We start from the raw sequence: 27,325 nt of genomic DNA, 5'->3' as shown, positions 1-27,325 counted from the left end.
GCAGGTGGGGTCGAGGGGCTTGAACCTGGGTCCTTGTGCACTGCAATGTGTGTTTTCAACCAGATGGGCCAGCACCCCTGCTCTTTTCCTCTCTCTGCTGCCAGCTGTCACCATTGCCGTATGATCGGTATCGACGGGGAGAGGGGATGCACAGAGGAGAACGCAGGGCTGCAGAGAGAGTGCAGCTCATTAAAGCACAAGATCTGCCTGCCCGAGGCCCCAGGGGTCTTGAGTTGAGTCCAGTTTCCGGCACCACCATTAGGCAGAGCTAGATGGTGTTCGTGTTTCTCTCTGCGTCTCTTTCTCTCTTTTTTGTCATATAAAAGTGATTACATTGGGGCTAGATGGTGATGCACCTGATGGAATGCACACGTTACAATATGCGCAAGGACCCAGGTTCGAGACTCCGGTCCCCAGGAAAGCTTTGAGAATGGGTGAAGCAGTGTTGCAGGTGTCTGTCTCTCTCCCTAGCGCCCCCTTCCCTCTAGATTTCTGGCTTTCTCTATCCAATAAATAAAGGTAATTTTTTAAAAAGGAAGATTTATTTAATTTTTAAAGTAAATACGTCAAGATTTTTTTCAAAGCTAGACATTCGCAATGTCACTGCTCTGGACCCCTTTTTATCCTTCAGACAAAGACACCACAGCATGTGCGTTTCCTCAAGTGCTCTAGCACCTCCCCTGCAGTTGCAGAGCTCAAAGCAAGGCAAGGCCAGCACCCTGTCTGGTGAGCTATCTCTCCAGCTCAATACATCTCTAAAAACAAAACAAACAAACAAAAATAACAGAGGAAATGGTGCTCTGGGCCAGACCAGACCCTAGTGATGGCAGCAACAGCCACCTCCTGAGAGCTTCCTGCAACAGATTCAAAATTTGAATCAGGGGGCCAGGCGGTGGCACACCTGGTTGGGTGCACACATCACAGTACGCAAGGACCCAGGTTCATGCCCCTTGTCCCCACTGGCAGGGGAAAGATTTACAAGCAGTGAAGCAGGGCTGCAGGTGTCTCTCTGTCTCTCTCTCTCTTTCTCTCCCTCTCTCCCCTTCCCTTCTCAATTTCTCTCTGTCTCTATTCAATAATAATCCTTCATATATATATATAAAGGAAACACTGACAAAACCATATGACAAAACCATAGGATAAGAGGGGTACAACTCCACCCACAATTCCCACCACCAGAACTCCGTATCCCATCCCCTCCCCTGATAGCTTTCCTATTCTTTAACCCTCTGGGAGTACAGACCCAGGGTCATTGTGGGATGCAGAAGTTGAAAGGTTTGGCTTCTGTAATTGCGTCCCCGCTGAACATGGGCATTGACAGTTTGATCCATACTCCCAACCGGTCTCTCTCTTTCCCTAGTGGGGCGGGGTTCTAGGGAATCAGAGCTCCAGGACACATTGGTGGGGTTGTCTGTCCAGGGAAGTCTGGTTGGCATCATGCTAGCATCTGGAACCTGGTGGCTGAAAAGAGAGTTAACATACAAAGCCAAACAAATTGTTGACCAATCATGAACCTTAAGGCTGGAATAGTGCAGATGAAGAGTTGGGGAGTCCTCTATTTTGTAGACAGCTAGTAGGCATACTTATATTCCAAAGGGCCTGTGGCTATACTAGTTTTTTTTTTTTTTCTTTTTCTTTTTGTTTTTTTCTCCTGAACCTGAAATCTGATATGCAGGTGGATCCTAGTTATTGTCTGGGGAGATGATGTCATGGCTGGAAAAAGGACCAGAAAGCTGGATCAGGGAAGAGAGTAGCTCCCTAATATGGGACAGGTGTATAAATATTGTTGGCTATAAACCCCATCACTTTGATCTGATTTGGGCCCCATATTCAGCTTAGGAGCCTATCTGACCTCTGCATCCCTGTTGATCTGACCTCACATTCTATGATCATGAGTAGGAACGTTCCAAGCTGCCCCGATATCAGGACCCATCTTCCTCAGCTGTAGCATAGAGTATGTTGTCCAGCCTCCCTTTGGAGGATGGAGCATTCTCTACCATTGTTGATCCAAGTTGAAGGCAAGGTCCTATGGGGGTCTATTTTGTTGTTCCTGATAGAGATGACCGGTAACAATGGAGAGAGGGATTTATTTGAGGTCTAGGCCCATCATGTCTGTTTGGGAATCTCAGAACTCCTTGAATTTTTTAAAAGCTTGAACAGCATTGGCAAGATAGCTCACTTGGATAACACTTTGTAAGGTCCACAACCCAAGTTTTGGTTCAGCCCCCAACACACTGGAGGAAGCTCCAATGCTATGATAGTTTTCACTCTCTCCCTGTGTTTCTCTCTCTCTTTTCTTAAAAAAAAAAATTATTATCTTTATTTATTGGATAGAGACAGCCAGAAATCGAGAGGGAAGGAGGAGATAGAGAGACACCTGCAGCCCTGCTTCACCCCTCACAAAGCTTTCCCCCTGCAGGTGGGGGACCAGGGGCTTGAACCCGGGTCCTTGTGCCCTGTAATATGTCGCTCAACCAGGTGCGCCACCACCACTCGCCCCCCCCCCCCCACCGTGTTACTCTCTGTGCATGAGAAAGTCAAGTCTGAGTGATGAAACCCTGGCAATGACAAATAATGGTGGTGGTGGTGGCAGTAATAGTAGTAGTAGTATCAATTTTCAGAGATTTTGCAAGGTAGAATGCCTGTCAATCCTTCTCAGACATCCAGAGGCAGGATCAGCTGAACTGTCAGGGAGGGCCATCCAGAGAGCAGCAGTACAACAGCTGCGGAAGCCCCTCATCTTCTTCTGAGTAAGACAGAGGTCACCTGTGTACAGCCTGGCTCGGCTGGCCCACGAGTGTGAACTTCAATAAAAACCTACCGCCACTCCCGACCCAGACAACCCTGCCTCCTCCTGCTCTTGGATGCACAGCACAGCCAGCGCCATCCAGGCCCTGACCTCCCTGCCTCTCCTGGGTGTTCCAGTGCAGACACTCGAGTGGAGAGAGGAGGCTGCACAGATGCTCTGTCCTGCCTGGTCCTTTCAGAGATTGGTGGTTCCGCCTTACTTATGAAAAGATCACAGAGTACACAGACTTACAAATAGGAAGGGATCAAAAGCAAAATCCCTTGGCCCAGTGTTACAAGAGAAGGGAACTTCAGCATGCGTGGAAGGTTGGAAGGTTGAAATTTACAAGGCTATTTCTCTCTCTCTCTCTTTTTTTTTTTTTTTTTTGGCCTCCAGGGTTATCCCTGGGGAAGCCACTTTTATTTTTCTTTCCATTTTATTGGATAGGACAGAGATAAATTGAAAGAAGGAGGAGATAGAGAGAGAGAGAGACAACATAGACACCTGCCGACCTGTTTCACTACTTGTGAAGCGTCCCCCTTGCAGGTGGGAATGTGGAAGCTGGAACCTGGATCCTTGCACAGGTCTTTGCACTTAGTACTATGTGCGCTAGTTAACTGCGTGTGTCACCACCCAGCCCCCAGAAACTGTTGGAAAAAAAAAAAACCCTGGGCTGAGAAAAACAGCATAATGGTAATGCTGGTTATTTAAGACTTTCATGTTTGAGGCTTTAAATTCCCAGATTCAAGACCCAGCAGTACCATTAACTAGAGCTAAGCAGTGCAATTATCTCCCCCACCCCGTGTGTGTGTGCATCATTCTCTCTGTATCTATTTCATTAATAAATAATAAATAGGGACCAGGAGGTGGCACACCTGATTAAGTGTGCCACATATTTACTATGCACACATAGTACCATGCACACGGACCCAGGTTCAAGCCTCCAGTCCCCACCTGCAGGGAGAGAAACATCCTGAGTGGTGGAGCAGGGCTGTAGGAGCCTCTCTGTCTCTCTCTACCTCTCTACTCCCCTTTCCTCTCAATTTCTCTCTGCCTTGTCAAATAAATAAATTAAGTTAAAAGAAGTTATAATAAAAATCAATAAATAAAATCTTTAAGAGCCTCAAATTTCTTTAAGCTCCTATCAAATTCCTAGACAATAAGCAGAGTCCATACTTCTTTCCATCGGAACTAAGTTCACAAGCCTTCTCCTGTCCATGCAAAGCATGGGGTCCCTGTGCTACATCCCCCAGGTCCCAATAAGGTGATAGAAATTTCTCTGTATGGATAGCTAGCACTGTCCTGCCGTCCTCCTCCCCATGGAAAAGGTTCAGAGGTGAGAAGACAACTCACTGTCACCTCTCACTCAAGGTCACTGAATCTCTGGTGTACTTAGTGATAGCCAGGGTACTTCACCAGGGCCCTGAACCATATGCCTTTCAGAACAGACCCTTTGATCATGGACTGCTGCTGACACCTTAGGAGGAAGGCAGCTAGGCCCATTCTTTCCTCTGCTTTACTTGTTCATGGACTTTCGCATCAGTGGCTCCTCTGTAGTTGTCCAGCCTTAAGCCAGCCCCCACCTTGCTCTGCTCCATCCTCCACTGCTGACACTGTGGCCTATTTACATAATCATTGTTTCACCTGAAAGATCCCCACCCTTTGATCTATCTTCTTTCTACCTCGAGACCCGCCCTGCCTGCAGGGTTCATTAATCCTGCCAGTTAAAACCCTAGCAACCGTTGCTATGGAAGCTTTCTACCTGCCGCTCTTTCTTTTCTCCACCCCCTTTCCCAACCATCTCCATTCCGACTTGCCACTTCCGGTTTTACCCTATAAAGCCCACTTCTGTTCCTGGTCTCGCTCTCTTCTCTTCCTCTCTTTTCCTCCCACGTCCTGACCTGGAGAAGGGCTGGCGTGCAGAGTGGGAGGCGGCCATTGCGGTTTGGCGCCATGTGGCCTAACCCGCTGTGCTCACACCCAACTCTGGAGCTCCCTCATGAATAAAGAATCCTATTACCACTCTGCCACGAGTTCCTGGGTCATCTCTCTCCCTCGAAGCTAGCTCGGCATGCAGTGCCTTATCTGGTCTGATTCTGCTGAGTCAACCCAACAGCAAATAGTCCTGAGTCCAAATTCCCAAATAATATCTTAGGAAAGGGAGACAATTTGGTCTTTTACCTGTGACTTCTACAGCAGCATCTGACAACTATGCTGGCTCTGGGAGATGCTGGTGTCCACAGGAGGGGCTCTGTGTGTTGAAGACTCACTGGGGAGACCCCCAAATACTCTGGGATAAAATAACTGTCTGGGTCTGAAAACTGGAGTTAGGAAGACAAAATAACCCTCCTCCTCAACTGCCCTTCTTTGAACTTGCATCTGCAACTTGCAGGAGCAGCTGGAACAGAATCAGTTGAATTTGATCCAGAAAGTGTGTGAGCTCATTGGTGAAGTGAGAACAGAAGGAATTGCCAATCTACAGGACCTCAAAAAAAAGTGGGGCTCTGCCAGACCCGGTGAAGAAGTGAAAGAAGACCCAGCCTTTGTATGTGACTCCCCTCAGCATTTTCTCCTAGGATCCAGTCTCACCAGCCCAATCTGCCTTTAGTCGGGTTGTCCTGAGAAGCCTTGCATCAGACCTTAAGCAGGGAGGTGGGGTGGGGGTGGGGAAGGGTGTGTGGAACAAATGCGTCTCATGTTAGAGTCTGTGCCTTCCCGGGAAAGGCCTTGGGGCAGCCTTTTCTGAAAGGGAACCTCCTCAGCAGGAGCAGCTGCGGGTCTTGGAGCGGGACAATGGCATCCTGGCTGCACGTGTGAACAAAGCCCGGAGTCTGGGCCGCTGGAGGCTGGTGGCGCAACAGGCGTGCTTCCAGGGCCAGCTGAACCGGGCTGAGAAGGTGAGTGCGTGATGGGGGCCACGAGGCTCAGCTCTGCAGCTGCCATGCTGCGGTCAGGTGGCAAATCCCTCTCTCTCTCCCCCCCTTTCTCTCTCAGTTGGGCTGCCAGGACAATGTCCAGAGAAAGAAAGAGAAAAAGAAAGGAAGGAAGGAAGGAAGGAAGGAAGGAAGGAAGGAAGGAAGGAGGGAAAAGGAGGAGAGAAAGAAAATGAGAAAGCGGAAGTCGGGTGGTAGCACAGCAGGTTAAGCCACGTGGCACAAAGTGCAAGGACCGGTGTAAGGATCCCAGTTTGAGCCCCCGGCTCCCCAGCTTCACAGGCGGTGAAGCAGGTCTGCAGGTGTCTGTCTTTCTCTTTCCCTCTCTGTCTTCCCCTCCTCTCTCCATTTCTCTCTGTCCTATCTAACAATGAGGACTCAATAACAACAACAATAATAACTACAACAACAAAAAAAAACAACAAGGGCAACAAATGGGAAAATAAATAAATATTAAAAATTTAAAATAATAATAAAATTAAATTTAAAAAGAAAATGAGAAAAAGAATGATGGAAAGAAAGAAACAAGGAGTTGGATAGTGGTGCTCTTGGTTGAGTGCACATGATACAATGCACAAGGTCCCAGGTTCGAGCCCCCGGTCCTTACCTGCAGGGGGCAAGCTTCATAAGTGGTGAAGCAATATTGCAGATGTCTCTCTGTCTATCTCCTCCTTCCCTATCCATTTCTGTCTCTATCCAATAAATTAATAAATATAATTTAAAAATTTAAAAAGAAAGGACAGAAGGAAGATGGAAGGAAAGATGGAAAGAAGGAAAAGGGAGAGAGAGAGAAGGGGAGAAAGAGAAAGATGGAAAGAAAGAGAGGAAGAAATAAAGATGGAAGGAAAGGCAGGAAGGGAGGGAGGGAGGGAAGGAGGGACAGAATGGGAGAGAAAAAGAAAGAAATTGCCAACATCAAATGGTAACGATGCAAATGGATCCGGGGACCTAGTATGAAGGGAAAGGTGGAGGGCTGGAGGCAGCTCTGTGAAAACAGTCCAGCTCTTCTACACAGGCTTCAGGAAAAACAAAGTAACAAAAGAGTGAATGTGCTGGGGGCAGATCTGCATTCAAAGAGGGAAAAGCTGTCTTAGGGCAAACGGAGACCAAAGCACATACCAACAGTGGTTTGGAAATACCACTTACTATCTCGGAGGGTTTGACTCTAACCTGCTAGCCTATTCATTTTTCCCCCTTTCTTTCTTTCTCTTTCTTTCTTTCTTTGTTTCTTTCTTTGTTTCTTTCTTCCTCTCTTTCTTTCCCATCTTTATTTATTTTTGAATCATTTTATTGGGGGGAGAGAGTAACAGTATACAGGACAGCTGTTGATACATGAGCACCGCTGTTTCTTTTATTTCCCTGTGATAGGTATCTGCACACCACTCCCCGCACCAACCCAAGTCTCCACCATCGTGTTTTAGGGGAACTGATGCCCCCTCCCACCTCCCTGCCCCATCTTCCAGTACTCCAGTTCTCCCCCTCCTCCTCCTCCTCCTCCTCCTCCTCCTCCTCCTCCTCCTCCTCCTTCTCCTCTTCCAGACAGAGAAGGCAAAGAGAGAGAGAGAGAGAGTTAGAGACCAAAGCATTGAAATTGCCTTTCTTTCAGTGTGCTGTGTAGTGGGTGGGAGCCAGGCTCAAACCTGGGTCACGCACAGGGCAAAGCAACACGCAGTCCAAGTTAGCTATTTTGCTGGCCCCAGACTACTGTGTTCTCAATGAACATCAGAGGTCATGACCACCAGGAGGTCCATTCTATTCAATATCAGAGGCTCCACACTCCGATGGACTGATGATGATGTTGTGGTTTGCACACTGTCTACAATGGCAAGTGTGGGAAGGGGACTCACTTTTGCTCTTACTGTGTCTGGGGATGTCCACAGGAACTCGTTCGAAGTCGCAAAGAGTGTGTGAACAGAAAGCTAATGGCAGAGCAGGAGGCGGCTCTATTCCGTCAGCAGCTTGTGGCTCTCAGGCAGGCCCTGGCCAGGGCCCAGGTGGAAAACGGGAGGCTCCGCGACCAGCAGGAGGCCCAGGTATCCCTCAGGACCCTTTCTCCTCCCTCTCTTTGCACCAACTCTGCAGAAGCGAACGTGGCAGCCGGAAGCTGGGTGACGCTGCCACACCAGAGCTCCCAGTGGAAAAGCCACATCCGTGACTGAAAAAAAAAGCTGATCCAGGCCTTGGCTTCCTTTTCCTTCCCTTCTTTCCAGTCCAGAAAATAACGGCAGTGACTAGGAGCTTTTTGTTATTATTTGTGCTTGGCTGTTTGCTTTTTTGTTTTGTTTTTTGGTGTTTTGTATGTTTGTTTTTTGCTAAGTTGGTGACATAGCACATACACTCAAGACTGAGGTGTGTGTGTATTTCTGAAGATAGTTTTTATCCAGAGAGTGTCCTGGGGTCCGGGTCTCTGGGGTTAACACAGTCAGTCAGCCAGAAGTGTCTCCGCCTTTCTGGGTCCTTTCAAAGGTTGATCAAATGTATGAACATCAGATCGATCCGTAGGAGGAAAAACAAAACAAAATGCTGAATTGAATTACATATATGTGGGGGGATTCTATAACTATAAATTCTAGGATACATGAGGCGAGTTGGGATTTGTTTTTTTAGAGAAATTATTATTATTATTGGATACAGAGGGGGAAAAAAGTATATTTGGGGGTCCAGGCTGTGGCACACCTACTTAAGCACTCACATTTCTGTAAGCAAGGGCCTGGGTTCAAGTCCCCGGTCCCCAGCTGCAGGGAGAAAGCTTCACAAGTGGTGAAGCACAGCTGCTTTAGTCTGTCTCTCTCCCTCTCTACCTCAATTTCTCTGTCTCTAGCCAATAATAAATGATATTTTTTTTAAGGGCAGGTATTTCTAGAGTTGATCCTAAATGGATAAGCTTGTACTGGATTTTCACAGTCCCTCTGTGGCCTCTAGATTAACAGTAGAAGCCAGGCTGGGGCTAGATTCCCCAGCTAGATCCCAGCTCCCTCAGGGCAGAAGGATGGATTGAATGACCAGGCCTTACTGTTCTGCCCCTGTGTCGCCAACAAGGGGAAGGTCATGTGTTGTCCAGCCTTCTATTCCTTGCCTCCTGCTGAGAGAAAAAAAAAAGCTTCCATTTCCTTTGGCCTTTTGCTGTCCCAGGCTCTGTTGCTGAAACAATTAGAACACAGAGTGACCCACGAAGCACTCCACTGGCAGCAGCTGGATTTCATGAAAACCTCTAGCATGGAAAAGCTCTTGGAAGACGTGGAGGAAAAAGAACAACACCTGCGGCTCCTCACAGAAGAGGCCCAGAGGGCTTCCAGACTGGGCCGGCTGCAGCAGAAGAAGGCCCAGAGACAACTCCAGCAGGTAGTTCCCTTGAGGGGCGGGGAATGCTGGAAAGTGGGTGGGGCTATGCCCTACACCTGGTTAAGCGCACACACTACAGTGCACAGTGGATCGGGGTTCAAGCCCCTGGTCCCCACCTGCAGGGGGAAAGCTTCACAAGTGGTGAAGAAGGACTGCAGATGCCTCTTTCCCTCTCTCTACCTCTTCCTCCTCCCCTTTCAATTTCTCTGTCTCTGTTTTTTTTAAAAAAAATTTTTTTGTATTATCTTTATTTATTTATTGGATAGAGGCAGCCAGAAATTGAGAGGGAAGGATGAGATAGAGAGGGAGGGAGACAAAGAGACACCTGCAGCCCTGCTTCATCGCTTGAAAAGCTTTCACCCTACAAATGGCGACCAGGGGCTTGAACCCGATCCTTGTGCATTATAGCATGTGCCCTGTCTCTATCCAATAAGTAATTAATGGAAAGATTAAAAAAATCAATAATAATAAAAATTGTTAAGCGAAAGGGGGGAAAGGATGGGCTGTAATAACCAGAGCTGTTCCGTCTGTTCCTTTCCAAGCTGCTCCTGTCCCCCACAGCAGAGTCCCTCTACCTGTGTCACTCTAGACACATCAGGATGATGGGGATAAGGGACATACCAGCTGGCACTCGTGGTCAGAAGAGTTGGTCTGATTGCCTCTGCGTCCAGAATCATTCTTTTAATTTTGTAATTAAAAAAAAATTTTTTAATACCAGAGCACTGCTCAACTTTGGCTTATGGTGGTTTAGCGGCTTGAACCTGAAACTTTGAGGCCTCAGCAAAGAAAGCCATTTTGCATGACCATCGTGCTCTCTCTCTCTAGTATCGGTTAAGAATCTTAGCAGATTTCTAAGCCACTGAAAAACATGTTCTTTGGCCTAGGGGTCCTTTAGAAAATCCCAGCCAGTAAGGTTGCAAAACAAGCATAATGGTCCTGCAAAAAGAGTTTCACGTCTGAGATTCGGAGGTTCCAGGTTTTGTTCCCAGCACCGCCATAAGCCAGAGCCCAGCAGTGCTTTGGTGACTCGCCATCTCTCTCATTTAATTAATTGAAAAAAAAAGGAAGAAAAGAAAATCCCAACAAGTAATCTGAAAAAGCAGCAAGAATAATAGGGACATGCTGTTTCTGAGACTGAAGAGACAAAAAAAAAAAAAGCAAAAGCAGTTTCTAGACATATTTTTGTCAACTATGTCCCACAGCCAAATGGATGGAGATATATATTAATGTAAATTCCAAGAAAGGACATGAAAGAATGTAATTCAATACAAAGGTGAAAAAGAAACAGCCCCTTCCAGAACAGGCTCTTCAAGCATAAGCAATGGATGAGTGGGATCTTAGTTAACAGAAACTGGGAGGCTGAATTACAGGCCAAGTGCTTAAGGTGGAGATGGGGAAAAAAGAAGTCTCATTTTAAACAAAAAAATTTATTTATTCCCTTTTGTTGTCCTTGTTGTTTTATTGTTGTGGTTATTATTGTTGTTGTTGATGTTGTCACTGTTGCATAGAACAGAGAGAAATGGAGGGAGGAGGGGAAGACAGGGGCAGAGAAAGATAGACACCTGCAGACCTGTTTCTCTGCATGTGAAGCGACTCCCTTGGTGGGGAGCCAGGGGCTCTAACCAGGATCCTTGAGCTGGTCTGTTGGTCTGCTTCTGGATTCTGCTTATGGAGCCTTCTATTTTTATCATCACACTGAGTTCGCTTGTGTTGCTTGCTATGTGTTCTGTTTGCACGTCCACTGTTGGCTGGGCACACCCCTGCCTCCGGGATATTGGTTTGGTCTCCACCCCCCTCCACCCCCCCCCCCAACCCCCAACCTCACCCCAACCCCCACCTCTGGGACATTTGGTTTAGTCATCATTGGTTCCCGCTTCTTCCTTCTCCCCGCCCCCTATGGTACATATTTCCTTAGTTCCTGACTCTTTCCGCTGGAGGAGAGAGATGCAGGACAGAATTGGGTTGTGATTAGATGAGATTAGTTTGTTGAACCGCATCCCCGCTCGTGAATAAAGATTGAACTGCGTTCTCAGCTCAGCCATGAGTCTCTGGTCATCTGTCTCCCGCCTGCGAAGCCAGCCCAGCAAAAACGACACTGGTCCTTGCAGTTTGCGCCACATGGGCTTAACCTACTGCACTACTGCCCAACTCACGGAAAAGAGAATCCTAACAAGAATAGATGGCAGGGGTTGGGTGGTGGCACACCTGGTTGAGCACACGTTACAGTGCACAAGGACCCAGGTTCTATCCCCTAGTCCCCACCTGCAGGGGGATAGCTTTGCAAATGGTGAAGTAGTGCTGCAAGTGTCTCTATCTATCTTCCACTTCCTTCTCAATTTCTGACTGTCTCTATCCAATAAATAAATAAAGATAAAAATTAGAAAAACAAGAATAGATGGCAAAATAAATAAATAAATAAATAAATGAGGGTGGTGACACCCGGTTGAGCAAACACAGTACCAAACATAAGGACCCACTTAAGGATCCCACTTCAACCCCCTAACTCCCCATCTGGGGGGGTGGGTTCTCAGGTGGTGAAGCAGGTCTGCAGGTGTCTTTCTCCCCCTATCTTCCCCTCCCCTCTCAATTTCTCTCTGCCCTATCCAAAAAAGTAAAAAAAAAAAAAAAAAAAAAAGTGAAGGAAGAGGTTTAAACAATAGAATAGAAGGAGACCTAGAAAAAACATTTTTGTAGAGAAGGAAAGAACATGATTCGCTTTAGAATATCAGAAAGTTAGAATATGAACACTGCTTCTTGAAAAGTTAACGAATGGGGACCGGGCAGTGATGCACCCAGTTAAGCACACATAGTCCTCAGCACAAGGATCTGGGTTCGAGGCCCCGCTCCCCACCTACAGGAGGGAAGTTTCACAAGCTATAAAGCAGGTCTGCAGGTGTCTCTTTTTCTCTCTCTTTCTCTATCTCCCCTTCCTCTCTCAATTTCTCTCTGTCCTGTCCAATAAAATGGAAAAGATGGTCGCCAGGAGCAGTGGGTTCGTAGAGCTGATATCCAGCCCTAGCAGTAACCCTGGAGGCAAATAAATAAATAAAGTAAAATAAAACCAAATGCCAGAGAAAAATTCATTGTCACATGTTTGCCCATGGGGTCATGCTTTTCTAAAAGTCTCCCTGAATAGGACCGGACAGTGGCGCACTGTCAGGCTCGAGACCGGGGTGGAGCTTCCCTAGCCGTGAATCAGTGTTATAGATAGCTCTCTTTCTCTCTCCACATCTTCCACTTTCCTCTCAATTTCTATCTCTGTTGGAAAAAAAAAAACAAAAAACAGAAAAAGCCACCTGAAACAGGCACTGAGCTCCAGTAATAACTTGAGTGGCAAGAAAAACAATGACTAATATTTATAATGATGATGGTGATGGTGATGGTGATGGTGATGGTGATGGTGATGGTGATGGTGATGAAGGGAGGTTTGCATCTGAGAGCTAACGCCCCCGGGATGGTCCCTGCTTTATTGCTGTCAGCACAGGCTTGGGCCTGCCTCCCACTGTGGCAGGGTCAGGGGAGCCTCAATGCTGTGGTGTCTTCTCCCTCTCCCTCTCTCTCTCTCTCTCTCTCTCTCTCTCTGTTTCTCTTCTATCTGAAAAAAGTGACTTGGAGCAGTGAACCCTTGATGACGGCAAAAATTAATAAATAAATAAGGAGGTTCATAGGTTATTTTCTCAAAGTCCTCTCTAGCTAATTTTTGTTTAGTGGCAAAGATTTTAAAAGTAGTCAAAACAAATAGTTTGAACTTTCTCTCGAGCAATACATATCTTTAGTTTTTGTATGTAAAAATAATCAGGTACTTTTTTATTTTATTTTATTTTACTTTATTTATTTTTGCCTCCAGAGTTATCAGTGGGGCTCAGTGTCTGCACTATGGATCAATCCACTGCTCCTGGTGCGGTCATCATTTTTCCCATTGTTATTGTTGTTGTTGTTGTTGTTGTTGTTGGATAGGACAGAGAGAAATGGAGAAAGGAGGGGAAAACAGGGGAGAGAAAGACAGACACCTGCAGACCTGCTTCACCACTTGTGAAGCAACCCCCTGCAGGAGGGGAGCCGGGGTCTTGAACCAGGATCCTTGAGCCAGTCCTTGTGCTTAGTGCCATGTGTGCTTAACCTGTTGTGCTACTGCCCAGTCCCCTTATTCTTTTATTATCTTTATTTATTTATTGGATAAAGACAGCCAGAAATTGAGAAGGAAGGGGGAGACAGAGAGGGAGAGAGACAGACACCTGCAGCCCTACTTCACCACTCCTAAAGCTTTCCCCCTGAACGTGGGGACTGAGGGCTTGAACTAGGTCCTTGTGCACTGTAACGTGCGCTCAACCAGGCGTGCCACCACCCAGCCCTTGTAAATAACAATCAGGGACTCTTTCTAAATGACCCTACCAAGTCTCCTGACAGCGCATATACCCCTGGGCTTACCTACCTCAAATAGCTGACCCCCCTTGACCAGGGAAAGCCCCATGGCCAGCAGTGGCTGCTTCAGTTCATCTCAAACCTCCAACTCCATGCTCAGATTTTCACCAGCTAATGTGCCTGCCTACTTCCCGGTCTGCAGGAAGGCACTTCATAGATGGCTGGCTACACCTGGACTCTGACAGTCTGGTACACACCCTCTTGGCCCCCAACAGTGTGACTCCAGCTAACGTCAAAGGCCACTAGTGCTTTAATTTCCCTTCAGTATGAAGGAGAATAATATGCTCACTTCAAACTGTACTGAAGGAACCTCGTATTTGATGGAGGGATTCAACTCAGCAGTACAAATAAAGCATTTGGAAGAGGGCCTGAGGACACAGCTCTCAATAAAGCAGCCAGTAAGCTGGAAGGTTTCTGTTGTTGAGAATAGGAAGGTGGACAGCTTTTTAAAAAAAATTTGGGGGGGCTCAATGCCTGCACCACGAATCCACTGCTCCTGCTGGCTTTTTTTTTCCCCCTTTTGTTGTTATTGTCTTATCGTTATTGTCTTATTGTCTTATCATTGTTGTGGTTATCATTATTGTTGTTATTGATGTCGTTGTTGTTGAATAGGACAGAGAGAAATGGAGAGAGGAGGGGAAGACAGAGAGAGGGAGAGAAAGATAGACACCTGCAGACCTGCTTCATTGCCTGTGAAGCGACTCCCCTGCAGGTGGGGAGCCGGGGGCTCGAACCAAGATTCTTAAGGCGGTCATTGACACTTTCCAAAGCTAACAGTAATTAACCCAGTTTTTACTGTTAACTGTGAGGTTGCTAATATCCTTCACTCATGTTTGCTTTCAATTAACTGGGGAAGCCTGGAATTGCAGCCATGAAGGACTGTGCCTGCTACATTCTCCTGCCCATTAATTCTGACCTGTCATCACATGGCCTACATATCCTACTGTGTGCTTGTACCCATCAGCCATAAGATGGAAGGCCTCAGATTTCCTCTTTAAATTGGGCCTTCTCATTGCCCCTCTTCTGAAATAAACACGAGCTATACAACTTGTGGGAGCAGCCTCCTAGAGTAGGGTCCTAAGGAAGTCCAAGACCTCCAAGGTGTTGGTTTGTCTCTTTGGTGAGGTTTCCGGCCTCCTGGAGGGAGCTCTAGACTCTCAGAAAACTGAGTGCAGTGGGACCAGAACATCAGACTTGTGTTCCCCGGGGTAACCTGAGACCTCCAGTGTCCCAGGGAACCACAATATGTGTCAGGAAGCCTCTCTGCTTCCCAAGCATTTTTCCCCACAGATGAGAAGCCAGCTTGCCCGGGAGCGCAGCGTGAAGCAGCATGCATTTCAGCGTGTGGAAGAGCTCCAGAGTCAGCTTCAGGACGCTGAGCAATCCCCCCTACAGAGGAGCCCAGCCAGCGGTAAGGAGATCCCACCCTCTGGCTAGAACAGCCTCCTGGGGCTTGGGCTCCACTTTAGGGAGGATCTCCCTCCACTTGGTGGAGGAGGACCTAGGTGGCGGCTTGGAGTGTTATGGGTAAAACTAAAATGTTGGGAGTCTGGGCGGTAGCGCAGCGGGTTAAGTGCACGTGGCACAAAGACCGGCATAAGGATCCCGGTTCAAGCCCCTGGCTCCCCACCTGCAGGAGAGTCACTTCACAGGCGGTGAAGCAGGTCTGCAGGTGTCTGTCTTTCTCTCCCTCTCTCTGTCTTCCCCTCCTCTCTCCATTTCTGTCCTATAAAAAAAAAAAAACTGAAATATTACCCATGTGCCAATTACTGTGTTGTACTGTGGACTGTAAACCATTAATTTTCCCCAATAAAAAGTTAAAAGGAGCCGGGCGGTGGCACACCTGGTTGAGCACACACATTACTGTGCGCATGGACCCGGTTCAAGCTTCTGGTCCCCACTTACAGTGGGGAAAGCTTCACGAGTGGTAAAGCTACGGGTGTCTCTCTGTCTCTTTCCCTCTCTACCGCCTCCTTCCTCTCAATTTCTCTGTGTCTCTATCCAATAATAAATAAAAACAAATTGTCACTTCACAGGCAGTGACGCAGGTCTGCAAGTGTCTCTGTTTCTCTCTCTCTCATCCTCCCCCTTCCCTCTCAATTTCTGGCTGTTTCTAATAAATAAGGATAATAAAAATGTGAAAAATAAATATATATAAACAAATAAATAAAATTTTTAAAAGGAGGATCTTGGGGCCGTCCATATTATTATAACAATAATATTTATTACTGTTGTTTATTTATATTATACATTTATTACTCAATAAATTAATGTTTATTACATTTTAAGTATAGAAATAATAATCTTTTTATTTTTCTAAATATTTATTTATTACCTTTTATTGCCCTTGTTTTTATTGTAGTTATTATTTATTTATTTATTTATTTTTAGTGGTACGCATTTCAGTCTTTATTCATGTGGAACGCAGCACAATCTAAGCCAAGCTATCTAAACTATCTATAATCACAATCCTGTCCTTATATATATACTCGCCAAATAGGGTGTAAACAGGATGTGACGTAGAGAGGGTGGAGCGAAAAGAGATTGGTGGAAATCAGGGTGGACTAGGAGAGGGGGCGGAGCAAAAAGACACCATGAACCAGTGGGGATTAAACCAATGTCCTGCAGGCAGGGCGGTGCTTCGTTAACAGTGGTTATGTAAATAGAATACAGTGTTAAGCAGGGGGGATTAAACCAATGAAACAGAAGGGGTTTTAGAAGCATAATTAGAAGCATACTAACAACTATACATCTACAGAACTTTTCTTTTTTTGAGGGGGGGGAATTAATGTTTTATATTCAACAGTAAGTACAATGGTTTGTACACGCATAACATTCCCCAGATTCCCATATAACAATACAACCCCCACTAGGTCCTCTGAATCCATCTTGGACCTGTATTCTCCCCACCCACCCACCCCAGAGTCTTTTACTTTGGTGCGATACGCCAATTCCATTTCAGGTTCTACTTGTGTTTTCTTTTCTGATCTTGCTTTTCAACTTCGGCCTGAGAGTGAGATCATCCCATATTCATCCTTCTGCTTCTGATTTATTTCACTCAACATGATTTTTTCAAAGTTCATCCAAGATCGGCTGAAAACGGTGAAGTCACCACTTTTTACAGCTGAGTAGTATTCCATTGTGTATATATACCACAACTTGCTCAGCCACTCATCTGTTGTTGGACACCTGGGTTGCTTCCGGGTTTTGGCTATTACAAATTGTGCTGCCAAGAACATATGTGTACACAGATCTTTTTGGATGGGTGTGTTGGGTTCCTTAGGATATATCCCCAGGAGAGGAATTGCAGGATCATAGGGTAGGTCCATTTCTAGCCTTCTGAGAGTTCTCCAGACTGTTCTCCACAGAGGTTGAACCAATTGACATTCCCACCAGCAGTGCAGTGCGGTGCTTTGACCCCACACCCTCTCCAGAATTTGCTGCTGTTACCTTTTCTGATGTGTGACATTCTCACAGGAGTGAAGTGGTATCTCGTTGTTGTCTTTATTTGTATTTCTCTGACAATCAGAGACTTGGAGCATTTTTTCATGTATTTCTCGGCCTTTTGGATCTCTTCTGTGGTGAATATTCTGTCCAAGTCCTCCCCCCATTTTTGGATGGAGTTATTTGTTGTCTTGTTGTTGAGTTTGGCAAGCTCTTTATATATGTTGGTTATTAAGCTCTTGTCTGATGTATGGCATGTAAAGATCTCCCATTCTGTGAGGGGTCTCTTGGTTTGAGTAGTGGTTTCTTTTACTGTGAAGAAGCTTTTTAATTTGATATAATCCCATAGGTTTATACTTGCCTTAGTCTTCTTTATAATTGGATTCATTTCATTGAAGATGTCTTTAAAATTTTCTTCTAAGTATCTGATAGTTTGTGGTCTAACATCCAAGTCCTTCATTCACTTGGAATTTACTTTTGTATTTGGTGAAATACAGTGGTTCAGTTTCATTCTTCTGCATGTTTCAACCCATTGTTTCCAACACCATTTGTTGAAGAGACTCTGGTTTCCCCATTTAATAGTCTGAGCCCCTTTGTCAAAGGTTAAATATCCATAGGTGTGGGGGCTCACTATTATTGTTGTTTTTATTGATGTGGTCGTTGTTGGATAGGACAGAGAGAAATGGAGAGAGGAGGGGAAGACAGAGAGGGGGAGAGAAAGGTAAGAAACCTGCAGACCTGCTTCACCGCCTGTGAAGCGACTCCCCTGCAGGTGGGGAGCCGGGGGCTCGAACCTGGATCCTTATGCCAGTCCTTGTGCTTTGCACCACTTGTGCTTAACCCGCTGCACTACTGCCCGATTCCCAGATATAATAATCTCATGGTTATGAAGTGGATGGTCCAGAATGTTTGTGGGATGAACCAATTGATACATGAGCGAATAGACCTTTCTTTTATTCTTTTTCTGATTTTCACTGTGAATTTTCTACTCTAGTTCACCTTGGAGTACTGACATCCTATACAGAAAGGGCTTGTGGCTTTTTTAATTGGGAGGGGGAGGCTAGTGGTTTCTGGCACATCTTTGACACATAGGCACAGCCTCTCTTCCCCACCCCTTGGTAGGTGTCTGGGACACTTGCTCCCCCAACCAAAGGCCCCTCCTCCATCATACACCAGGACCCCAATGTCCATTCATCTTGTCCCTGTCCCTCCTTTCTCAGGGTCCTTTGTTTTGTTTTAAATAGTGAAACTGTGGGGTTTTTAAAAAATATTTATTTATCTATTCCCTTTTGTTGCCTTTGTTGTTTTATTGTTGTAGTAGTTATTATTGATGTCGTTGTTGGATAGGACAGAGAGAAATGGAGAGAGGAGGGGAAGAGAGAGAGGGGGAGAGAAAGACAGACACCTGCAGACCTGCTTCATCACCTGTGAAGCGATTCCCCTGCAGGTGGGGAGCTGGGGGCTCGAACCAGGATCCTTATGCCGATCCTTGGGCTTTGTGCTACCTGAACTTAACCCGCTGCGCTATTCCCAAAACAGTGTTTTTAATGATTCACTAATTGGCTTTAAAGATGGTAAGATGTCACAGATATAGCTTTACCTCTCTACATACCCACCAGCAAAGTGGCATGCTCCTCTCTCTCTCCAAAACACTCCATTTACATAGTCCTCCTATCCACTTTCCCTCTCACTCTACTAATCACCATGGTTTTTTGTTTGTTTTTCTTAAGCTGATTTATTCACTTCTCAGGCCCTGTCTTCACTTTATTTTCTAAGCCTACGTCCTATTACAACTCCCCTTTATCCTTCCTTTTTCCATTTCCCTTTTAGGTAAAATAATAGAAAAATAGCACCTGACTTCCTCAGGTGTTCTCCAAATTCTCTTTCTTCCATTTTGGTGCAAAAACAAAGGTTCATATATGGTCACAAAAGTCCTGGGTCTTGGTGCAACTAGATTTCAGAGCCCTCTGGTCATCTTCCCCTAACATTTCCCCTTCTGAGAATGTGGACCAAAATTCTTTCAGAGGTGCAGAAGGAGGGAGGTCTGGCTTCTGTACTTGCTTCTCTGCTGGACATGGGTGTTGGCTGGTTGTTCCATTCCCCCAGCCTGTTTCTATCTTTCTCTAGTGGGGTAGGGATCTGGAGAGGTGAGGTTCCAAGACACACTGGTGAGGTTGTCTGCCCAAGGAAGTGAGGATGGAGTCATAGATATGGGGGGGGGGGGGGAGTCGGGCATTAGCAGCAGGTTAATTAAGTGCACATGGCGCCAAACGCAAGGACTGGCTTAAGGAACCCGGTTCGAGCCTCCGGCTCCCCACCTGCAGGAGATTGCCTCACAAGCAGTGAAGCAGGTCTGCAGGTGTCTATCTTTCTCTCTCCCTCTCTGTCTTCCCCTCCTCTCTCCAGCTCTCTCTGTCCTATCCAATAACAAAAACAATAATAATAACAACAACAATAAACAAGGGCAACAAAAGGAAAAAAAATGGCCTCCAGGAGCAGTGGATCCATGGTGCAGGCACTGAGCCCCAGCAATAACCCTGGAGGCAAAAAGAAAAAAGAGAGAAAGCAGGACAAAATATTTAGTACACAGGGATCAAAGAGTAGGAATAGAGCTGGTAAGAATAAGAACTCTAGGGTGGAAAGAACTTTGCTTTGCTTTAATACATCAATCATCAAAAGCCTTCCTGGAGGCCAGGCGGTAGCACAGCCAGTTAAACACATGTGGCACAAAGCACAAGGACCAGCTCAAGGATCCCAGTTCGAGCCCCCGGCTCCCCACCTGCCTTCACAGGCAGTGAAGCAGGTCTGTAGGTGTCTGTCTTTCTCTCTCCCCTCTCTATCTTCCCTTCCTCTCTCAATTTCTCTTTGTCCTATCCAATAACAATAACAACAATAAACAACAAGGGGGAAAAATGGCTTCCAGGAGCAGTGGGTTTATAGTGCAGGCACCAAGCCCCAGCCATAACCCTGGAGGAAAAAAAAGCCTTTGTAACAACAAAAATGTTTTTTATTTCATTGTTGGGGCTTTACTACACATGCAAAGCATACACTTTACTACCAAACTACATCCCTGACACTAAAAGGTTTAAATTAAAAAACTTGTCCAAGGAGTATGTAAAATACCACTGGAAGAACACAGAAGTGCTTCAGTGGGCTTGGAAGCATTTCAATACTTTGGAATATTACGAATCGCATGTCTCAGATATTACCTTTATAATATTTTAATTTACTTTAAATAGAGACAGAAACTGAGAGGGCAGTAGGAAAGTGGAGACACCTGCTCCATCACTCATGCAGTTTATCCCATACAGGTGGGGACCAGGAGTTTGAAGCAGGGTGCTGACATCTAGTAACTAATATATAGGCTCGACTACCCAGCCCCCGTTATTATTTACAATTTACATTGACGTGTGGGTGCTGTGGGCAGTTCTTGCCAGCAAGCAGCATGAAAGAGACACCAGACCTCAGGATCTCTCTCAGCTAGCTTCCTGCCACCTAAGATCAGGACTCAGTACATGCCAAGTGCTCTTATAGATCTGACTTGGATCTAGAAGATTGTAAAGATCAATAACCATGGTCAGCCTATTGCTAAGGTCAACCAAGGTGCTTCTGTTTTGCATAGTAGCCTGGTGGCTAAGTGTGTCACTTTCAGGAAGATGGCCAAGGTTCAAATTCTGGCTATGACCTTGGGTGGATTAATCAGTATCTCTGTAAAATGGAAACACCCACTTGAAAGGCATATTCTGAAGATTAGCTGGGGTGGGGATGCACGTTTACTACGCAATGTCAGCACGCAGGCAACCTGTAATACTTACTGACTACATTTTCTACACCTTTGTTGTCTTTTATCTGTTCCCACTTTTGGCTACTAACCAGTGTGAATGATATGAGAAAACACAGCCTTTTGGAAGCAGAAAGATTAGACTCAAAGAGCAAGAGCCCAAAGGCCTTTCTCCCCTCCTCTCTGCCTATTGCCTGGGCTCTGATAGCAAGGCAGGCATTCCCTGCCTCAGTGATCCTGGTCTAAAGAGGAAAAGTATCAGAGGGCCCATGGACCCTATTTCTTTTCTTTTATTTTTTTGCCTCCAGGGTTATTTATCACTGGGGCTCAGAGCCTGCACTACGAATCCACTGCTCCTGTGGCCATCTTTTTCCCATTGTTGTTGTTGCTGCTGCTGCTGCTGTGTTGGATAGGACAGAGTGAACTTGAGAGAGGAGGGGAAGACAGAGAGGGGAAAGAAGGACAGACACCTGCAGACCTGCTCTACTGCTTGCGAAGCGACCCCCCCTCCCCCACAGGTGGGGAGCCAGGGGCTCGAACTGGGATCCTTGCACTTTGCACTATGTGTGCTGAACCCAGTGTACTACCAGCCGGCCCCCTCAAGAGCCCTGTTTTGACCACTGACTCTGGGCACTTCTGTACCTTGCATTGTCTTTACATTCCCAAAGATTTTTTCTCTCTCTCTTCCCTCTACCTTCAGCCCTACCAAAGGGTGTGTCTCTGTGTTTAAAGGTATTCAATACATTTTATTTTTAAAGATATTTATTGGGTAGGGTTAAGTAGCATAATGGTTATGCAAAGAGACTCTCATACCTGAGGGTCCAAAGACCCAGGTTCGGTCCCTCACACACCACAAAACCAGAACTGAGCAGTGCTCTGGTTAATATATATATATGTTATTATTATTAATAATAATTATTATTATTAATGAGAGAGCAAAAACCAGAGTATCACTCTAGCACATGAGATGCTGGGGATCAAACTCGGGACCCCATGCTCGCAATGCACATTACACGCTGCGTTAGGTGACCTCAGATGGACTAATCAGCCTCTCTGTAAAATAAAAACATCCACTTGAAATGCATATTCTGATTGGCTGAGGAAACTGCATGTCGGTTACACAGCATGTTTAGCATCAAGTCACCAGTCACAGTCATCCAGCATCTTTCTCCTTCACGAGGTCATGAGAGCCTCAGACCAAAGACTTTCATTCAGGTCTTAGCATCTATCTCAGACATCAATTTCAACTACATTAAATGCTCATTTTAAGATTTAAAATGTTGAAGATAAATTTTTATGTGAGACACCTAGAGCTCTCGGGCCAGACAGTGGCGCACCTGGTGCACGTAGTACTAAGCACAAGGACCCGTGCAAGGATCCGGGTTTGAGACCTCACTCCCCACCTGCAATGGGGACACTTCACGAGCAGTGAAGCAGATCTACAGGTCTTTTTTCTCCCTCTCTATATCCTCCTCCCCCCTCAATTTTTCTCTGTCCTATCCAACAAAATGAAAAATTATAGCTGCCAGGTGCAGTGGATTCGTAAGGCCTGCACTACTCAGCCCCAGTGATAACCCTGGAGGCAAAAAAAAAAAAAAAGAAAGAAAGAGAAAGAAAGAAAGAAAGAAAGAAAGAAAGAAAGAAAGAAAGGGGAAGGAAGGGAGGGAGGGAGGAAGGAAAGCTAGAGCTCTCTTAGTCATCCATAGTGCTCTGGATGGAACTCAGGGCCTTGGGCTTGGGAAGCGGCACTCAAGCTGCCAAACCACCTCCTAGGGACATAAATATCGACATTTCAAGAATCAAACCTGGGACCAGGCAGTGGCACACCAGGTTGAGCACATACACATAATGCTCAGGGCCCCTGGCTCAAATCCCTGGTCCCCACCTGCAGGAGGGAATCTTCACAGGCAATGAGATAGTACTGTAGGTGTCTCTCTCTCTCTCTCTTTCTGCCTTCCTCCCTCCTCAATCTGCTTCTATCCAAAATTAAAATTAAAAGAAAATAAAATAAATCTAGGGTAGCACGGTGGGTTAAGCACACATAGCTCGAAGCACAAGGACCAGCGTAAGGATCCTGGTTTGAGCCCCCGGCTCCCCACCTACAGAAGGGTCACTTCACAAGTGGTGAAGCAAGTCTGCAGGTGTCTATCTTTTTCTTCCCCCCCCAACCCCCATCTTCCCCTCCTCTCTCGATTTCTCTTCGTCCTATCTAACAGCAGCAGCAATGGCAACAAAAACAGTAACAAGGGCAACAAAATGGGAAAAATGGCCTCCAGGAGCAGGATTCGTAGTGCAAGCACTGAGCCCCAGCAGTAACCCTGGAGGCAATAAATAAATCAATCTAGACCTGTACATATCAACTAGACGTACACATTAATATATGTATTTTTTCAACATTGTAGGCCTTCATTCACGGGCTCACTACTCCCTAAGCTCTGCTTCCCTATCATCCAGACACTCCCAGCAACATCTTTTAAAGACTAACTTGATGGGCAGTAAAATAACAAGGATTCCAAGGCCAAAAACTGTAAGTAGTAAATTTAACTATCAAAAGATGTAAATATGAGATTATGGTTTTAGGCTCACTTCAGAAATACAGTTAAGACTCTGTATCAGGTGGGCTGAAGAACAACGTATTGTTATGTAAAATTACTTTCATGCCTGAGGTCCCAAAGGTTCCAGGTTCAATCCTCAGCACTACCATCAATAAGCCAGACTTGATCTGTGTTCTGGTCTTTATCTCTCTGTCACTCTCAATGAAATATATATATATATATATTTCATATATATATATATATATATATATATATATATATGAAACTACTAAAAAGATTATATGTCAGGGTCTACTTAAGTAGCAGATTCTATGATGCAGTTATACTTTGCCAAAAGATAACTTTCTCAAGTTCAATTAAAGTTAAAAAAAAAAAAAAAAAGATCAGCTGGGTGAGGAGGCACCAGTGAACGATGTAATTAATGGAGCTCTAGTAAATTTGAAAGGTTAGAAAAATAAAAGCCTACAGAAGCCAGACCTTCCACCTTTTGCACCCCATAATGACCCTGAGTACACACTTCCAGAGGGGTATAAAATAGGAAAGCTATCAGGGAAGGGAATGGGATACGGAGATCTGGTGGTGGGAATTGTGCGAAGTTTTACCCCTCTTATCCCATGGTTTTGTCAATGTTTCCTTTTTATAAATAATTAAAAAGAAAAAAAAATAAAAGCATAGTATTTTGTTGGTGGTGGTCGTTGCCCTAAGTAATCCTTTCTAACTAAGTGTCCTATGGCACATAGTACTAAGCACAAGGACCCACACAAGGATCTGGGTTCAAGCCCCTGGCTCCCCACCTGTCACAAGCAGCGAAGAAGGTCTACAGGTGTCTCTTTCTCCCTCCACCTCCCCCTCCTCTCTCAGTTTTTCTCTGTCCTATCCAATAAAATAGAAAAAAATGGCTGCCAGGAGTGGGTGGATTCATAGTGCAGGCATGGAACCTCAGCGATAACCCTGGAGGCAAAAAAAAAAAAAGGTGTGCTATGGACCTACTGGTTTCTGTATAGTATAGAGATCCCCAAGCAAAATATTGGATGCCTAAGAGTTTCCATATCTAAGTTTTTTTTAAAAAATATTTTATTTTTATTTATTTATTCCCTTTTGTTGCCCTTGTTGTTTTATTGTTGTAGTTATTATTGTTCTTGTCGTCGTTGTTGGATAGGACAGAGAGAAATGGAGAGAGGAGGGGAAGACAGAGAGGAGGAGAAAAAGATAGACACCTGCAGACCTGCTTCACCGCCTGTGAAGCGACTCCCCTGCAGGTGGGGAGCCGGGGTTCGCCATATCTAAGTTTTATTGTTTAAAAATATAAGTCAGGGGAGTCAGGCGGTAGTGCAGCCGGTTAAGCGCATGTGGCGCAAAGTGCAAGGACCGCGTAAGGATCCCGGTTTGAGCCCCCAGCTCCCCACCTGCAGGGGGGTCGCTTCACAGGCGGTGAAGTGGGTCTGCAGGTGTCTGTCTTTCTCTCCCCATCTTCCCTTCCTCTCTCCATTTCTCTGTCCTAACAACAGCAGCAATACAATAACAGCAAGGGCAACAAAAAAAATGGGGGAAAATGACCTTCAGGGGGCCGGGTGGTGGCGCACCTGGTTGAGCGCATGTATTACAATGCTCAAGAACGTGGTGGGTTCAAGCCCCTGGTCCCCACCTGCAGGGGGAAAGCTTTGCGAGTGGTGAAACAGTGCTGCAGGTGTCTGTCTCTCCCTCTCTATCACCCCCTTCCCTCTTGATTTCTGGCTGTCCTTATCCAATAAATAAAGATCAAAAAAAAAAATCAAAAGAAAAAATGGTCTCCAGGAGCAGTGGATTTGTAGTGCGGGCACCCAACCCCAGCAGTAACCCTGGAGGCAAAAAGAAATAAAATCAATAAAAGCATCAGTGACTTTTCTAAGAAATAGTGCACTAAACACAAATGACATTGGGGGCTGGGCAGTGGCACACGGGGGTGCACCAGGGTAAGCGCACATAGCATGAAGCGCAAGGACTCGTGCAAGGACCCAGGTTCCAGCCTGCAGCTCTCCACCTTCAGGGGGGTTGCTTCATAAACAGTTAAGCAGCTCTGGTCTGCAGGTGTCTCTCTCTCCCCTTCCCTTCCCTCTCAATTTCTCTGTCCTATCCAAAAAAAAAAATAAAAAAAAATTAAAAAAATGGCCACAGCAGCAGTGGATTTGTAGTGCAGACACCAAGCCCCATCGAGAACCCTGGAGGGGAAAAAAAATAAATGGCGTTTAGGAATTTTTAGATTACTTCCAATGTAGGGTGTCTTCCTTAATCTGAAAGGGCTTTCCATTGATGGATTCATTGCTCCCTGACAGATGGCAGTTTGTGCAAGGTACAATAAATGGCCTAACCCGACTTGAACTAGTATTAGCCTCATTAGTAGCAGTGACGTTTATGATGCTGTCACCACCTTAACGCAAATATTTATATTGCAGGTTCCTATTAAACACCATCAAAGGACTGATGTTTCCCTACCCAACGTAGCAGGAACTATTCAAAGCTCAGCTTTTCAAATTCAAACGGCTCCATCCAGAATCCCATTCAGATTTGATTGCTAATGATATCCTTCTCCCAACTTTCATTTCTATGAATAAAGATGAAACTTCAAAAACATTTTGTCCAATTTCAATCTTATTAAGAAATGGAAAGATCTAGGAGTCAGGTGGTAGCGCAGTGGGTTAAGCACACACAGGACAAAGAGCAAGGACCAGCATTAAGGATTCCGGTCTGAGCCCCAGCTCCCCACCTGCAGGGGAGTTGCTTCACAGGCGGTGAAGCAGGTCTGCAGGTATCTTTCTCTGGCCCCCTCACCTTTCCCTCCACTCACCACTTCTCTGTCCTATCTAACAACATCTGTTGGGTAGTATGCCAGCTCCCCCACCCCCCAAAGCTTCTGTCTCTAATCCTGCTTAACTAAGCACCGCCCTGCCTCCAGGGCATTGGTTTGATCCCACTTAAAGCTGCGGTCTATTTACATAACCACTGTTAAACTAAGGTCCACCATCCCTCCAGGGCATTGGTTTAATCCCCACTGGTTCAGGATGTCTTTTTACTCCGCCCCCTCTCATAGTCACCCTGATTCCCACCAATCTCTTTTTGCTCCACCCTCTCTATGTCACATCCTGTTTCCACCCTACTTGGTGAGTATATATACAGCTGCTCTTCTGTTTGAACACACTTGGGATTGCCTTCCTGCTCTGAGAGTTCCAGAGTCTGTCTCCTGTGACGCTAGCCCAGCAGGAGTTCCTGATTCCTCTCCCACACAGCAGCCTAGGTTGGTTCCAGTTGAGTTCGAACTCCTCTCCCACGCAGCAGCCTAGGTTGGTTCCAGTTGAGTTCTCTCCAACCCAGAGAGCACTTGCTAGGGAAGAAGCCCCCTCAGGCTATCCCGGCAAACCAATAACAATAATAACTACAACAATAAAAGACAAGGGCAACAAAAGGGAAAATAAAAGAGAAAATGGAAAGACCTCAATTAGTTTTTTAAATTTAGCTTTCTCTATTGGATAGACCACCAGAAATAGAGATGGGGGAAGATAAGACACCACTCATGAAGCTCGCCTCCTGCAGGTGGGGACAGGGGACTTGAACCAGGTCCTTGTGCAGTTACCATGTGCTCAACTAGGTGCACCACCACCTGGCCCCTCCACTATTTTCAACATCCCAGGTTTTGCCTAGAATTTGAGTTTGGTCCAAGATTTTAAAACCTAGGACTTGATTTGCACCCCTACACCAATAATCTCTAAGTATGGGATCTTGAGTTTCTAGATGTGGTAGCCAAGAGTGGGCACTGCTGCTAAAAGTTTTCTACCAACTTAAGTATTAATCCAAAGAAACTTCCAAGTGCTTATTTCTGCCCCACTCTTCATCTTTTTTCCCCCTCTACCTACAAACATCAAAATTCTCTTTAGAATTTGCAGTCAGAAGTCTTCAGGTATGTAACAGTATTCTTGTAGATTGGCAAACCAGAACTTGAGACAATGATTTCTACTAGTTTGTTGAAGATCAACTTGCTTGTCGTTCATGCTACTATGTCCTCCTCCCACTATCACTTTGAACATGG

General features: G+C 45.7%; 1 protein-coding gene across 1 annotated transcript in view; it reads left to right on the top strand.

Annotated features, from left to right (window-relative positions):
* LOC103120718 (coiled-coil domain-containing protein 162-like) overlaps positions 1-25,873 on the top strand; it is a 108,194-nt gene extending 82,321 nt beyond the window's left edge. Inside the window, exons 17-23 of the mRNA XM_060190864.1 lie at positions 5,181-5,333; positions 5,554-5,685; positions 7,602-7,754; positions 8,854-9,063; positions 14,776-14,896; positions 23,113-23,237; positions 25,698-25,873. Of these exons, the coding sequence (XP_060046847.1) occupies positions 5,181-5,333; positions 5,554-5,685; positions 7,602-7,754; positions 8,854-9,063; positions 14,776-14,896; positions 23,113-23,237; positions 25,698-25,820 (1,017 nt within the window). The 3' untranslated portion in view covers positions 25,821-25,873. The remainder of the gene's footprint in view (positions 1-5,180; positions 5,334-5,553; positions 5,686-7,601; positions 7,755-8,853; positions 9,064-14,775; positions 14,897-23,112; positions 23,238-25,697) is intronic.
* The last annotated feature ends 1,452 nt before the right edge of the window (positions 25,874-27,325 follow it).

The sequence above is a fragment of the Erinaceus europaeus genome, chromosome 4 (assembly GCF_950295315.1).
Source record: "Erinaceus europaeus chromosome 4, mEriEur2.1, whole genome shotgun sequence".
Taxonomy (NCBI): Eukaryota; Metazoa; Chordata; class Mammalia; order Eulipotyphla; family Erinaceidae; genus Erinaceus; species Erinaceus europaeus.
This window is presented reverse-complemented; position numbering and strand designations above follow the sequence as displayed.